The sequence below is a fragment of the Chrysochloris asiatica genome, unplaced genomic scaffold (genome assembly GCF_000296735.1).
Source record: "Chrysochloris asiatica unplaced genomic scaffold, ChrAsi1.0 scaffold00292, whole genome shotgun sequence".
NCBI lineage: Eukaryota > Metazoa > Chordata > Mammalia > Afrosoricida > Chrysochloridae > Chrysochloris > Chrysochloris asiatica.
Genome location: NW_006408810.1, coordinates 821,715 through 838,610, shown reverse-complemented (window position 1 = coordinate 838,610; position 16,896 = coordinate 821,715). Strand labels below are relative to the sequence as shown.

At 42.3% G+C, this 16,896-nt stretch overlaps 1 protein-coding gene across 1 annotated transcript; it reads right to left on the bottom strand.

The window, feature by feature from the left end:
- Positions 1–12,683: 12,683 nt before the first annotated feature.
- On the bottom strand, positions 12,684–13,634 carry LOC102835913 (heparan sulfate glucosamine 3-O-sulfotransferase 1-like). The gene has a single exon (XM_006874666.1). It carries the CDS (start codon positions 13,632–13,634, stop codon positions 12,684–12,686), a length of 951 nt encoding a protein of 316 aa, XP_006874728.1.
- Between the last annotated feature and the right edge of the window lie 3,262 nt (positions 13,635–16,896).

Here is a 16,896-nt window from a genome sequence, read left to right as displayed (position 1 = left end):
AGAACTGACTCCACGGCACATAACAACAAATTCAATCTGTATACTGAGAAAATAATCTGAGAAGTTGGATTATATGAAGAAGAAAGTGTTATCAGGATTGGAAAACATTCATTAACAACCTGTGATATGCACATAATACGAATGATGAAGGACCAGAGACTGTTCCATTCTATTGTGAATAGGGTTGCTATAAGTCAAAATCAACTAGATGGCATATAACAACAATACAAGGGTTTGGGGATATTGGGGCTCATTCTACAATTCTTCCTATCCAAGTAATTTTATGATACTTATTTAAAGTTCCTCATCTTTTGGTTTATTTTCTGTGCTGTATATCTTTACACACTGAAAGCCAGAGTGGCCTGATGGTTAAACAAACTATCCCATAAAACTGGATTAGAGTCACTATTAAACCTACACACATACATCCCCTACCTGCCATGTTCCACACATTATACTTGTTCAGGAATTTACAATCAAGAGGAAGAGATACCGTACATACTCTTGATCTAAACTAAAGACTTGCCACAGTAAAGATTTGCCATCCTTTAACATGATGGAGTGCATCCATGTTCCATTCATTCTTCATGAAAGTGAATTTTAAGATCAATATTTATGGATTAACACTAGTTTGATGGTCTGATAAGCCAAACTAGAGTCTAATAGTTGTTATTAAAACATATAACCCAGGCTCATATGATCTGAGAGTAAGTAGACAAAGGCTCACAAAACAGGCTAAATGCTTTAGAGAAAGGAAGACCGCTTTAGGGAAATAAGACCCAATATATCCAGACTACACTCCCAGCTAAGGTTACTCAAGGTATAAGTAGATTTGTGTTATCTTTCAGTAACCCAGAAATTAATTGGAATTTAATCCAACAGCATTGTAGGAGGTTGTGGAACAATATACACTTGTCTGGGGATATTCATCAGCTACACGCTCAATTTTATGATATAAGTAATTCTCAAAGTGAACACTGCGTGGCTACCCATTTGCTACCCATGCTAGAGAATAAGATCCCCTAGGAACTGGATTGAACCTCAGCATAGTGATCCTGCTTGGTCACCTTAGAGCAGGTGGTGGGCCGGCAACGTCGGGCGCATGGGGTCCCCAGCTGATCTCCTCCCTCCCTGCCTTCCTCGGATGGCGGCTGTTTATGCTGGACGTGTGGCCAGAGACGGGTAAGGATCACGTGGAACCTCGGCTACTTGGGACAGAGACATTGCCATGCTGCAATGAGTCTCAATGACTGGTAAGACTGAGGAATTCGCACTGACCACCTAAGACAGGCAGAGTCCCTTAAACAATCAATAAAAAAGGAGGACTCAGATGCAGACAGCACAGACCCGGTCAGGAGGCCAAGCCCCTGTGGGCCCAAGCGTTGTTGACCGTCCAAACCATAGGCTCTGAGGATCAGACTCTAGCCACCTAGTAGACATAGCAAACTGTCCCTCATCTGATTATTCAGTAATGCTTGTTAGTAATCTCATACGTGAGCCCTGGATGTCCACAGACAAATGTAAAAACCTCCCCTAAAAGCCGAGACTGTAAATTCCAATAAGCCAAGTACCCCCCATGCAAAAAAAAAAAAAAAAAGCTAAAGAGGATAGAGAGAAACACTGTAAACTAATGATATATGGCGGGGATAATAATCAATGTAATGAAACAAGCTATATGAATGGTTGAATGTGAAGCTGATGATGTGCCCTGTAAACTTTCACTCAATGCAAAATAAAAACATTTTATTAAAAAAAAAAACATATAACCCAGGAAACATGTCTGGCTAGTTACATTATTTGGACAAATTTCTTTGTGCCTTGTTTTCCCCCACCCATAAAACTAAGTTAATAGTCTTTGACTCATCAGATTAGTGTGACCTTGAATGAAAATTAAATGAGACATTGTTTTAGTAAACATTCACATTATGTCTAGTGTTCATTTAGGCTAAGTAGAAGACAACACTAGCTGAAAGGGCAGACTAGAAGTAGGAAGGGATTGTTTTTTATAGTAGTATCGATGGGATTCTTATTTCTTACATTTATATATTGCTCATTATCCATATAATAATAATAGAAATTCTGTGAAGGAGAGATGATTATTTCCAATGAAGGGAAGTGCAAGACTAGAAGAGAAGTCTAGAAAAACTAAAGAAATAAACTGTCTCCTTTAATCTTCACACAGCTGAGCCAAACTGTCACTCCAAGTCTTTAGAATCCAAGGCTGGAGTTCTTTCGAATACACCAACATGAGAAAATGAGATTATACTTGTTCTTCTTGATACCATGTAGTAAAATGCAAATGTAAGGGAGGCTACTAGAGTAATATAGGTTTGGGTACAGGAAGCATTAATTTTAAATAGCCAGTTTGGTAATATAATAATGGTTTGTCTTGGAGGGTACTGAATTTCCCATTGGTGCAATATTCAGAAAGATATTGTGTAGTATGGCACATTGGAAAGGGTTTAGGCATTAGAATGATTCATTTAGTTAATACATATTTGTAAATCTGTGCCAAGCATTGCACTGCTTCCCGGGGCTATGACGATGAGCAAAAAAACACGGAGCTGGAATTCATTTTTTCACCAGGGAGTTGTAAGGATTAAATAAACTGGCATGCTGAAAAATGCCTACCAAGGTCTTGGCTGGAGAAAGGGCCAAGAAAGAAGACTAGCTGGGATATGGTAGTGGAGACTTTCCTACTACATGGACAACTGGACTAGAGTCACCATTAAATCCACACACGTGCAGCCCCTATTCACCATGTACCAGACTTGTTTAGACGTTTGCAATCAAGAGGAAGAGATATCTGTATTCTTGATAGAAACTAAAGACCTACCACAGTAGAGACTCACAATCCTGTAACAGGGAGCAACACGTTCATAATCTACTCATATTTCATGAAGGTGAACTGTAGGATACATATTTATGTACTAATTCTATTTTGATAGTCTGATAAACCAAATAGAGTCTAATACTTGCTAGCATCTTACAAAACTATTGTTTAGCACTTACTATGCTTCAGTCAATGAAATAGACTCATTCTCTACAGTATCATTTAATTGTAGGAGTTATAATGGCCTGTGGGTTGGTGATATTATCTATACGATACCTCTTAGGTTGGATGCCCTAGAAACAAATCTGAGATGGGAATTCTTGTATTCGTGGGCAAGTCATTTATTGAGAAAGGGCTCATGGAAGAAATGAGTGAAGTAATGAGGGATATTGATAAAGTGAGGCAAAAACCAAACAAAAAACTAAGAAAAACTTGGTTTCACTGAAGTCTTTCCAATTGATGTCAAGTTAACTCTGATTCATGGTGTCCCCATACGTGTCAGGGTACAAATGTGCTCCATAGGGTTGTCAGTGGATGGTTTTTCTAAAGTAGATCATCAGGCCTTTCTTCTGAGATGTGTCTGGCAGAATTTAAACCCCCAACTCTTCAGTTAGCAACTGAAAATATAAACATCCAGGAAATTTTTAGATAAATCGAGTCTCAGCCTGATACCGCAAAAAGATCTAGGGCAGGCAGAGATTGTCTTGCCTGAGCAAGAATGCCCATTCCATGTGGCTAATCATTGTTGTTGTTGTTGTTAGTTGCCACCAAGTCGGTACCGACTCATAGTGACCTTATGCACAGCAGAACAAGTTGAATCATTTGCACACTCTAAAGGCAGAGGAAGATAAAGGTGGGCATGAATTCCCAAGCATATTAGATGAGGCAGATCCTGCCAACTATGGAAAGCCTTCCAGAAAGAAGTACAGAGTGAGTTATTAATAAATGACAATATAACCTTTGGTATGGATGCATTGTCCTGGTAAATGGGATCTGGTTGGGGCACCAACAGCCACTGCGGCAATCACATGTCTAGAAGTAGATGAACTCAGGTTCAAGACTCATTTGCATTTGGCTGTCTATGTCCTTAATACTCTTAACAATGAAGCCACCTATCCATCAGACTTACAGATTTTACCCACTTGATCTCATTGGATTGTTCAAAAGGCAGAGTTGTATACAAATTCTCCCATTTGTACAGATGAGGAAATTGAGGTCCTGAGAGTTTGCACCTAAAGTCACATGGTCAATAGCTGATAGGACCAAGAATCACACCCAGATGTCCTGACTCAAATAATTATTTCTGTCAAGTTACTGAACTGGCAGACCCCATAAACATCCACTCCTTACTTATCACCATGCTTAGACTCCAAAGATCAGGTGTATCTTAGTTATCTCGTACAGCTACAACAGAAATACTGCATGCCAATGGTTTTAACAGACAGAAATGTATTCTCTCACATATTAGGAGGCTTGTCCAAGGTCAGCTTGCTGACTCTAGGGTAAGGCTTTCTCTCTCTGTCAGCTCTTTGAAAAGGCCCTTGTGTACTTTCAGCATCTGTAGGACCAGCATTCCTTGGGGACCTCTCTATGTGTTTTGGCAGACATCTTCTCCAGGATTTAGGAACTTTAAAGGGCAGAAAACTCAGATTCAAAGAACATACTTAACTCCTGGATTTTGGGGTGGTAGTAAGTCCCTCTGATCTCTGCTCATTTATCTTTGTAAGATAAAAAATGTTGCAGGTCACACCAAGAAAAACCCTTGCACTGGATCATTGAAAGTGTTGTTGCTGTTGTTGTTAAGTGCCGTCAAGTCGATCCCGACCCTGTATAGGGTTCCTAAGGAGCAGCTGGTGAGCTTGAACCACTGATCTTGCAGTTCAAATGACTTTGCTGTCGGACGCATTAACCCGCAGTGCCACACCCGGGCTTTTCTTGATGGTTTATCACATCAGATCACATCATGGGAAATCAACGGGGAAACAATACAATCTTCGATAAGGTATTATGTAAAAACTAGCCTTATGCAAAAAGGAGGCTATTTTTTTTTTCTGTTTTCAGGCCATTCATTTGACTTTTTTTTTAAATTTTAATTTAGAAAATGTGATTCATAGATATAATAACAGGTAATATTTGCTGATATGTTTATCACTGGGAAAAGCCCAGTTATGGATTACTCCTTTGTGAAGAAACAGGCCTAGGAAAGGCAAAGATGGATAAAGCTGGGTTATATGCCTGATGTTGTGCTGTAGGATAAGCACGAGACTAATAACTGCGAAGTCAGAAGTTCAAACTCACCAACTGCTCCTCAGAAACCCTATACTCCAACTCCATAGCACTTTACAACAGTATTAACATAAAAAATATGCAAAGACCAGGAGTTAGAAAACCAAAAGGGAAGAACACGCTCAGCATTTCTCAAGCTGAGGGAACTGAAGAAAAATTCAAGTCTCAACTTACAATATTGAAGGACTCTATGGGCAAAGGAGCTCTGGTAGCATAGTGGTTACAAATTGGGCTGCAAACTGCAAGGTCAGCAGTTCGACACTAGCACTTAACAACAGCAACAACAATGGGCAAATTATTGAATTTATTTTGATGCAGAAATTAATTATTTTGATGCAGAAAGCATCAAAAGAAGATGGAAGGAATACACAGTCACTTTACCAAAAGGAAACGGTCGATGTCCAACCATTTCAAGAGGTGGCATATGATCAAGAGCCAATGATACGGAAGGAAGAAGTGCAAGGTGCATTGGAGGCATTGGTGAAGAACAAAGCTCCAGAAATTTATGGAATAAAAATTGAAATCTTTCATCAAACTGACATAGCACTGGAGGCACTCACTCATATATGTCAAGAAATTTGGAAGACAACTACCTGGCCTGGACTGGAAAACATCCATATTTGTGTCCTTTTGAAAGAGATATGATCTAAGAGAATGTGGAAATCATTGAACAATATCATTAATATCTTATGCAAGTAAAATTTTCTAAAAAAAACCCTCAAAAATGACTGCAAATGTATACTGACAGAGAACTTCTATAGGTTCAAGCTGAAGTCAGACAATGATGTGAAACAAGGAATATCATTGCTGATATCAGATGGATCCTGATTGAAAGCAGAGATACCAGAAAGATGTTTACCTGTGCTAAGACATTGGATACTAAATTGTAGCTGCAATAATGGTTTTGTAACCATGGACAAGTCTTTTGATCCCCGAGTCTGAATTTCCTCTTCTGTAAAATTAGTACACCATTTCCTACTTGTTGGAGTTATGTGGATCAGAAGTAACATATTAAAACATATTACACATATAATGGGCAATTCTTAAGTGTTCTTTTTGTATTACATATAGACCTGCACAAGAGGCCAAAAAAATTGGGTGCTTGCTGAATAAACTCTTAAAACATCTCCCTTGGAAAATAGATTTCAAGGCTACAAATTCCAGGCACCTGGTGGATTTTCCATGTGTATAACCCTTTCAGTGTGCCAGCAGACAGGTTTCTCACCTGCAGCTCCTCACATCCTTCTCCAGCACCATTGTTCAAGCTCCTCAAGCAACCCTGGCCTAGAATGCCCTGATATCATTACATCCATTGCTGGCCCCACTCCAGCCCGAAACAGCTCTTCCAAGAAGCCTTCCCATGGATATCAGATGGTCCCTATGGGTCACAAGCAGGGCTTCAAGCCATTTTAATATAGTTCAGTAATCACTGGTGTAAACAAAGACTGCATGTGTTGCATAGCAACTGAATTTGTTGCCCATACTTTGATCTGAATAGGAAATACACAGTTGTACACTACTCAAAGAGTCCTGCTTGGCACTGTGAGATAATGCAATAGACTGAAAGGTTCATTTGAACTACAAGGTTGGCAGTTCAAATTCACCAGCTACAACCTTGGAAACCATGTAGAGGGTCACTGTGAGTTGGAAACAACTCAAAGACACTTAACAACAACTTCATTCAAAAGTGGCAGCCAACCATGCTTCTTTGAATGTCTTACTCTCCAGAGTCCTGCCAATAATGTTGGTCTTCACAAGTCCTCCTGGTATACTCCTCCTCCTATCTCTTGGTTTTCCAGAAACAGTAAGAAATGAAGAATTTTCCTAAAGGTCACTTAGAGATATGGCTCATTTCACGTAACTTGTGGTTGGCCAGGCCTTTGAACTGATGTAAAAAAAAACAAACAAACTGAAAATTCCAGCCTAATATGAGAGATGAAATTATCACAGGACTCTAGACAGAAACACACATTCAAAGCAATGTAATCAGCCGCCATCTTTGAAGGGGATGTTTGTTTTCTATTTGGATCAAAATGCCACTGGCAACAGATTTGGTTGCTGGACAATGTACAGAAGGCCCTTGGTAATTACTGGATATTTTTTACATCAGTTTAAAGCCCTGGCTAACCACATATTATGTGAAATGAGCCATATTTCTAAGGTGACCTTTAGGAAAATTCTTCATTTCTTACTGTTTCTGGAAAACCAAGAGATAAGAGGAGTAGTATCTTCTACTTTATACTCAATACCAATATTGCCCACTTCTGATAACTTTTCTCTTAGCACGGGTGCCACTCTCTTTCTACTGTTAAAAAACAAAACAGATAAATAAATCATGAGTTGAATACAGAATCATTTTTTATATCTCAATTTCCTCCTCTTTTAACAGCATTAGTTGACTCCTCCCAGGGCTAAGGTTGGTTTTCACAGGAAAGTTGTTAACACAGTGCCTGACCCAGTTAAACCACAGTTAAATAGCTTTTCCCTTGTCCTCCTAGTTCCATCATGTTTCTTTTGAATTTTATTTTTATTTAAACCCAGAACATCTAATTATATTTCATTCCTTTTGCATTTTCTTTTATTCTCCTGTTGTTGTTGTTGTTAAGGGCTGTCGAGTCGGTTCCGACCCATAGCGACCCTGTACAGGGTTTCCGAGGCTGTAAATCTTGACGGGAGCAGAAAGGCTCATCTTTCTCCTGCGGGACAGATGGTAGTTTTGAACTGCTGACCTTAAGGTTCGCAGCCCGATTTGTAACCACTACGCTACCAGAGCTCCTTTTTATGCTTCTTATTGTAGTTAAGTGTTGTCAAGTCAGTTCTGACCCATAGTGACTCTGTATAAGGTTTCTGATGAGTTGCTGGAACTGCTGACATTGCAGTTCAAGTTGATTTGCAGTCTAGTGCATTAACCCACAGCGCCACTCCAGGACTCCATGCTTGGCACATAGTAAAACCAAACCCGTTTGTGTCGAGCTGATTCCTACTCATGGGAGCCTCATTAATCATGGAGTAAAATCGTGTTGCACAAGGTTTTCTTGGCTGTAGTCTTCAAGGAAGCAGCTTGTCAGACCTTTCTTTTGGGTAGGTTTGAACCAACCTTTCAGTTAGTAGTGGGGCACAAAATACAGGACAAACAGGGACCTCTTAAGCAAAACAAAACACTTTCCTCACTGCCATCGAGAAGGTTGTGACCTATAGTGAAACTTTATAACAGAGCAGAATTGCCATAACAGGTTTCCAATGCTGTGGTCTTTATGGGCAGACCACCACATCTCTTTCCCTCAGAGCAGCTGGTGAGGTGGAATTGCCCACCTTTCAGTTAGCAGTCCAGTGCTTAACCACTATGCCTCCAAGGTTCCTGAGGGACATCTTGGTGGTGGTGGCTGTGTGCTGTGGAGTCGCTTCCGACTCATAGTGACCCTGTACAGGGTTTCCAAGACTGTAAATCTTTACGGGAGCAGAACGCCTCATCTTTCTCCTGCGGAACAGTTGGTATCTTAGGGAGTTCCAAAAAATAAGTGACTGGAATCTTGGAAGTGACCTCTGACTTCAACCCTGCAAGTCATAGCCTGCAGAACACTGACATCTTCTGCCCTGCATCTACCTTCAGCTAAGCAACAGTCTCCCAGGATAAAAAGAGCAAGGAACCCTGGGAGTAAAGACATATCATCATTTTTGCTAAACCAGCACAATTTCAGGCTGTGAGCTGATAACCAAATAGTGTTAACAGGATTTTAAAACTATGTGATTCCTGGGAGGGAAGGAGGAGGGGCTATCCTGAATGAGGAGCATACAGTGCATAGAATATTCTTGGTAGAAGAGCTAGCCTTCTGCTACACTGCCCTCAGTCTCCTGCCTGGAACACCCTTCAAGAGGTACTCAGGCTTCTACTGGACTTGGGCCCATCAGAGCTGAAACCTTCCTCCTTCTAGTTAGAATTAGTATTGTGTTTTGTGAGTACTATTGGTATTTCTGGGTGCTCATTTGATCTGAGTCACTGCATGTGAGCTTCTATCAGAGTGGGTTCTGAACTCTTGCAGGACCTCTGAACTTGAGCGTATTGGGATACAATCTAGGTACCTGGGCTGGGTCTGGAAAGATGGATTTGCACTTCTTTTCTCTCCCAGAGGTTTGTTTGATTAGTGCTGTAAATGCCTGAGCTGACAGAGCACTAGGACCCTTTCCATGGAAGACTTCTGTGATCTTTAGTCACGACTCTCCACCCCTAACCCACCATTATTGGATCTACTTACGGTCACGGCACTAGCGTTTACCATCAACTGTCCCAGCCCCAACAGAAAGATCAGGGCCACATCCCTGCACCAGCCATCCTCCTTCCCTGCCCAGCACCCTGTCTCCCAACAGTCCATGCTACAACCCTATGAGCCCCACTAGGGCATGGCTCTAATAGGTGTTTTACAAAGTGCATCTTGTTGGGAGTCAGAAGGCTCACAGAGATGTAAATTCCACTCAGTCACCAAATTCTCTGGCACCTTAGAAACATTTCTGGGCATCCCTTTTCTCAGTTCTTGAATGGCAATGATGGAAGGGAAATTCCATGACATGCTATAGAGGGAACATTTCTACGGATAGTAGAAGGTCAACAGACCCAAATCTATTGCCAACAAGTTGATTTTGCGTCAGAGTGACCCTACAGGACAAAGTAGAACTGCTACATAGAGTTTTCAAGGATATCATATTTATGGAAGCAAACAGCTTCATCTTTCTCCCAAGGAACATCTGATGGGTTCCAAATGCAGGCAACCTTTCAGTTACCAACCCAACATTTGGTGATTCACTGTGCCACCGAAGCTCCTATGTCAACAGAAAGCCTCATAAAAGTATTTCTGCCTTGCCCTCTGGATTTGGAAGAGGAGTGGCACTTTCTGCAGCTCATTGTACAGCCTGAGGTGGGGCATGGACCAGGCAAAGGGCAGGCCTGGCTGGAGCTGCCCAAACATAGTCAAGGTGACTCACTTCCCTGATAGATAGCACTGCTGAGAAAAACACAGGCTCATTCTTGCCTCTTGCTCAGGTACACTGCTGGAGATGGAAGACATCTGGAAACAGCAACAGGAAAAGAAAAGAGAAAATGTCTCCAAATTCAGGTTTTTCCTTTTGAAGTTCAGAAAGAGTTGGGCAGAAAAATTAACAGCAACAAAAACAAAGTCACCTGAATTTTGGCTCTATAGAGACAAGGAGTGGGCTGCAAGCCCAGACTTTTATGGTGAATGTGACCTTGGGCAAGTTCCTCATGTTCTCTAGAACTTAAACCTGTTTCCTCTTCTGTGGCTGTGCTATACTCATTCTGACCTCTGGTGACGCAGTTTGGTTTCTAACTGCCAGGTCAGTATTTCAAGCCCACCAGCCTCTCTTGGGGAGAATATGGCTGTGTGCTCCTGTCAAGATTTCATCTCAGAAACAGAGCAGTTTTCCTCTATTTTATAGGGTCGCTCACTACGAGTCTGAATCCACTCTGTGGCTTGATTTTGGTTTGGGGGTGCTAGAGGAAATTTCAATCTGTTCATACAAGCAGGAGAAAGTTAATAATATCAGTTTTTCTCCTCTTCCTTCAGCATGATCTATGGCATGAAGCAGGTTTATTGCGCTTCTTTGTGTTTTCTGGTTTACCTTAATGAATATGTTTTGCTTTTACAATAAGAACAGCCATTTATTTAATGCTGTACAAGGCTGGCTGAATTAGTGAAGGAAGCATGCCCAGCTGTAATAACACATCAGCTCAGGGACAAAGCAGAAATCGTGGCCTTGTCCCTCCTGGCGTATGTGCACAGGGTTCCTTGTGCGCTCCCCTCCACTTGGCCCTACTCTCATCAATTTCAGCTATTTGGGACTTAAATTCTCTTTCATCTTCAGCACTTCAAATGCTGAGTTGATTTTTAAATACAGACCTATTTATATCTCAATGCAAATGAACTATCTATCTAAAAATGCATAGAGAACTTTCAGGAAATAAACAGATTGTCAGCCTAAACAAATGGCTTTTTCCCTTTTGTCAGCTTTTCACAGCATCTGTAGTATGGGGGCCAGATAGATTTGACAACTTCCCTTTTCTTTTCTAAGTGGTTTTCTTGGGCACCTGGGGCAAAGTATAGAGTTCTACCTTCATTCCCAAGCTTTAATGTCTCTTTTCTTGTCGCTATGCGTTGGAACTGACTCCACAGCACATAACAACAACAACAACAACCACCCATTATTTTGAAAGTGATGCAAATACTCCTCAGAACAAAGATTAATCACTGAGAACCTATTGCAGTTATTAAATAGTTCCCGTGGTTATGAGGACTGCTAACCTCAAGGTCAGTACTTTGAAACTACCAACTGTTCCGAAGGGGAAAGATGAGGCTTTCTACTTCCGTAAAGATTTACAGCCTCAGAAACCCTACACAGGGTCACTATGAGTCAGAACTCACTCCACAGTATACCAACAGGTCCTTAATAAAAGGAGGCCTGCTGGTGCTGTGGGATTAGCATTGGATTGCTAACTGCAAGATCAGAGGTCTAAAACTACCAGCCGCTCCTTAGGAGAAAGATGAGGCTGTCTGCTCTCATAAAGATTTCCAGTCTCAGAAACCCTGTATAGGGTTGCTATGAGTTGGAAATCATTCCATGGCAGTGGCTTTTACTTACTGCTTTTTTATTCTTAATAAAGAGTCCCTGGGTGGTACAAATAGCTAACATACTCAGCTATTATTAGAAAGGTTGGAGGTTTGATTTCACCTGAAGAAACGCCTGGTGATCAGCTTTGGAAAAATCAGGCTCTAAAAACCATATGCAGCATTCTGCTCCGACACACCGGGGGTGGCCTCATGTCAGGATCGACTATTTGACAGGCAACTGACTTCTTATTATTATTTTCTATTTTTTAGTTTTCTCATTAATTTTGCTTTGTCCTTTTTGAATTTATATGGGGTTAAATCCATATTGAGGTCTTTGTCCACAATTTCTAAGTCCAGAATGGAGGAAAATGCCACCACCCAGTATAACAGGGAAATCAGACAATGCAAGTGAAAAATAAATCTGATGACCACAGCGAGGCATTAAAAATTAAAAAGTGCAATGCAGAAAGGAGAGGAAGGCAGACAAGAATAATAGAGATGGTAAACAAAACAAAACAATAAAATAACCCACACTTTTTTTTTTTTTTTAAATAACAAAGGAATAATGATTCTGTAATGAGTGGACACAAGACAGCTCTTTTGAGTTGGGGGAAAGTTAATTATATTCAAAAAAGACAGTGTCTCAAGAAAAAACTTTTTTTTTTTTTTTCAGGGAAATATTTTCGTTCCTTCATATAGAGACATATTACACAATGTTAACAACCATGAAAAGCAATACAAAATGCTCTCGATTTAACAAGTAGAAAAATATAACTAGTATATATGGCAATTGTGAATCTAATACTGTACAGAAGGAATTTATGGACTTTACAAATAAATTATAGCTTAAATGCCCTTTTAAAATTCTTTTTTTGTTTAGTTTCTTCTCCCCTAGATGTACACCCAAACTTACAACAGGAAAGGTTCCGAGCCTAGCCAATTGCACATCAGTGCCAGTCAAATGTTCTGCCGACCAACTCGAAGAATTTCTTATTTGGCTCATGGAAATATTCATGCAGTTTATGCAGGAGTTTGGGGTCGACATGAGGATGTGCTCGACCTTTGGACTCGTGCAAGCAGCGATCCCGGCCACTGTCCCGCAGGCAGTAAAAGCCCTTGGTTTTGTTGAAGTAGAAGTTCGAGGCGTGGATCTGAGGAGCCAGCTTCAGGAAGCGCTCGACCTTCTGGATTTCAGGGAAGGGGTCCCTGATGAGCTGGTCGCCATCAACAATGTGGATGTGGCCTAGCGGGAAGAAGCGTAGCCAGTTCTCCATGTGCACGTGGTAGAGGCTGCGGTTGAGCGCCTTGTAGTCCACGTTGAGGTGGCCGTCGCGCACCAGGACTTCCTCGATGGACGGGTAGGGCTTGCGCTTTTGCACGTGATTGTAGAACACTTGGGTGTAGTCAGACAGCACGCGCTCAGAGGGGTCGCGCAGGATGAGCAACAGGCGGATGGCCGGGTTCATGCTGTGGACCCGCGCAGGCACTTTGGGCGATGTAAAGTACGCGGGGGTCTTCTCCACTGTCAGCTGATGTGGTGACGACAGGGGCATCTGGCTGAGGTACCAGCCCAGACCATGTCTGTAGTGCTCTTCCCAGTCAAAGAAGTGCACCTCGTTTTCCGCGGCTGCGACATCTGGATGCAGACTGAGCATTTCCAGCAGTGCGCGCGTGCCACCCTTGCGCACACCAATGATGATGGTCTGTGGCAGCTGCCGGACAGAGCCGTTGGGGGTTGTGCTCTCTGGGAGATGGTCATCCACCAGCGTGGCCGCCACACGCAGCAACTCCTGCTTGCCTGGCTGGTCAGGAGGCTCGGCGCCCGGGGTGGCAGGGCGGGAAGGCACGAGCTGCGGCTGAGCCACCAGCAGCATGGCGCCCAGGAGCAGCGCGGCCATGCTGAACACCACGGTGGCTTCAGTGGGCCGGGGTCATGAAGCACTGCCCTGTGGTGGAATGCCTCTTGTTGGTCAGTGACACATAGATGTCGCAGGCCACCGGTTACTAGGGAAGAAAGGGAGGAAAGCATTAACTCCAAATTAATACAGCACTTAGGAGCTAACTACTCTGTGGTTGTTATGTGAGGCTGACCTTTTGATCCCTGGTGTAAGCTAAGAATAAGCACTGGGCTGATAATAGCAAAGTCAGCAGTTTAAACTCACCAGTTGCTCTCAGAAATCCTAGACATGGTCACTATGAGTCGGAACCCGCACGATGGAACACAGCAATGATATTCCCTTCCCTTCACCCCTACCAATCGATTTGTCCTTATAAAGCAGAAGGTGACAAACTTAACTGTAATGGGTCAGGCAGTATGTATTTTACACTTTGTGGGACTCTGTGTCATCAATAATTTCAACATGTGACTATAGCTGGTGTTGTCATTTCCCAGGCAAGTCTATTCCAACTTATGGCAACTCCATGCTGTCTTGTAGAACGGCTCCAGAGGGTTTCCTTGGTTGCAGTCTTAATAGAAGTTCTTCCACTGGGTGGGTTTGAACCACGAATTGTGCACCGTAGTGGTTACGAATCGGGCTGCGAACCGCAAGGTCAGCAGTTCGAAACTACCAGCTATTCCGTGGGAGAAAGATGAGGCTTTCTGCTCCTGTAATGATTTATAGCCTCGGAAACCCTGTACAGGGTCGCTATGAGTCGGAACTGACTCCATGGCACATAACAACAACAAATGGTTCCAATGTTACTGTGTGCCTAATCAGAGCAATGTTAAAGGACAGGGTAGAACTACCTCCAAAGGGTTTCTAAGACTGCAATCTTTATAGACGGCCTTTTCTCCTGTAGAGCTGCTAACTAGTCATTGAGAAACTTTCAAGAGCCCTTTAACCATTAAATCTCCTATTCCTTATAGTTCTAAAGCAGCCATTAAAAACAAAACAAAACAAATAGCTGGCGTGATATAGACTCTGACTCATGGTTACGCCACGTGTGTCAGAGTGGAACTATGCTACATAAGAGTTTCAGTGACTTATTTTTAGGAAATAGATTTCCAGGACATTCTTTACACGTGCCTCTGGGTAGACTCAAATATCCAATGTTTCTGTTAGTCACCAAATGAGTTGACCATTTGTGGACTTCAAAGCAATCATAACCAATACAAACGGATGTAGCTAGGAGTCTTGGTGTAGCACTGTGGGTTAAAGTACTAGACTGCAAGATTGGTTTGAACCACAAAGTCTGTGGTTCAAACTCTCCAACCTCTTCTCGGAAATCCTATACAGGGCCACTATGAGTTGAAACCGACTCAGCGACACTTAACAACATGTTCCCATAAAACTATAAAACTTTATTGATGGACATTGAAATTTGAATTTCATATAAATGTTATAACCAAATTCTTATCCTTCTCAGTTTGTTTTCAACCAAAAAAATGTTTAGCTTTCTGTCCGTAGAAATGCAGGGCCAGATTTATTCCATAGCATTTAGTCTTCGGCAAACAGCAGTAGAAGAGCTAGTACCCCAGCCCCTGGAAGGGGGACAGTAAGATAAAGCAGACAAAGGTCCTAACCTCAAAGTCAGTCGAACTTGTGCAGAAGATCCAATGATCGGTCCTATTGTTCACCCTTCCCTGCATCCATCACTTGCTATGACCTTATTTTGTGCTTTATTGACTACGCAAAGGCTTTCAACTGTGTGGATCATGATAAGCTATGGGTAACATTGCAGAGAATGGGTATTCTAGAACCCTTTACTGTACTTATGAGGAACCTGTACATAGGTCAAGAGACAGAAGAAAACAAAATGATACTGAATGGTTTAAAATCAGCCAAGTCGTGTGCCAGAGTTGTTTATGATGAGCAAATAATATGAGGTGTTGAATTACATGAAGGAGAATGTGGCGTATCAGGATTGGAGGAAGACTCATTAACACCCTGCGGTATGCAGATGATGGATGTCTTGCTGGAAGCGAAGAGGACTTAAAACGCTTACTGATGAAGATCATACACTACCGTCTTCAATATGGATTGCACCTCAATGTAATGAAAAGTCCTCAAAAGTGGATCACTGAATAACACCATGAGAAATGGAAAAACAATTGAAGTTGTCATAGCCTTAATTTTGCTGGGATCCATTATCAACAGTTACAGAAGCCGTAGTCAACAAGTCAAATGATGTGCTGTGTTTTGTAAATCTGTTGCACATGACCTCTTTAAAGTGTTCAAGAATGAAGTTTGAGGACCAAGCTCAGCCTGACCCAAACCATGGTATTTTCCATAACCTCATATGCATGTGAAAGTTGGACCATGAATAAAGAAGACCTTAGAATAACTGATACATTTGAGTCACGGTGTTATAAAAGAATTTTAAAGGTACCATGGACCACTAGAAATGCAAACAAATCTGTCTTGGAAGAGCCAGAATGCTCCTGAGATGTCAGGATGGTTAGACTTCATCTTTGATACTTCAGACATGATCAGGAGGGACCAGTTCCTGGAGAAGGACTCCATAATGGAACATTAACATGGCCAAGGTCCACAGATGCAAGCTGAATGCCAACATCAGTGTGGTAGAGGTGATGATGGGAGTTCATTTTGCCTAGGGAAGAAGAACCTTCATGTGTACAAAGCTTTAACATTTATTTACAAAGTGGCCTCACAGTTGGCTCAGCTGATCCTCACCACAGCTCTGTAAGATAAGGTGACAGGTGAGGTGTCATAATCACTTTAGAGATGAGTCAGTCCTTGCCTTGCCCCTAAACACAAAAACCAAATCAATGGCAGAATTCACATCCAAAACTCTAAATGCAAGACTCTCTTGCCATAAATGGCCTGCCCTGTTCCACACTAGTCATCACCTGTCTGAGACTGATTCCATTTAGATGTTCCAGTTGCAGCCACAGCCCTTCCCTCACAACCTCCATGCCTCCTCACTCATCCCCATGCTCCCCTGTCCAACCAAAGCCCCCTACCCCCAGTCACTTCTGCTGCCCCCTGTCATGTGAGTGTTGGTCCTTGGAGTGAGTGAGCCTGGCTACCCTCCCTTCCTGACCCTTGCAGTGGCGGCCCTGCTCCAGTTAAGAGTCCTTGGCCAGGTCAGGATGGAGCTGAGGAGAAAGCGGTCACCCTGCTCCACACCTCAGTGACCTCAGGCTCTAGTCTCTGGCTTTGGAGAGGGGCCCTGGAGATGGAACACCCCAGGGACAGG

Coding starts and splice junctions, on each gene's coding strand:
- LOC102835913 (XM_006874666.1), bottom strand. CDS start 13,634: ATGGCCGCGCTGCTCCTGGGCGCCATGCTGCTGGTGGCTCAGCCGCAG.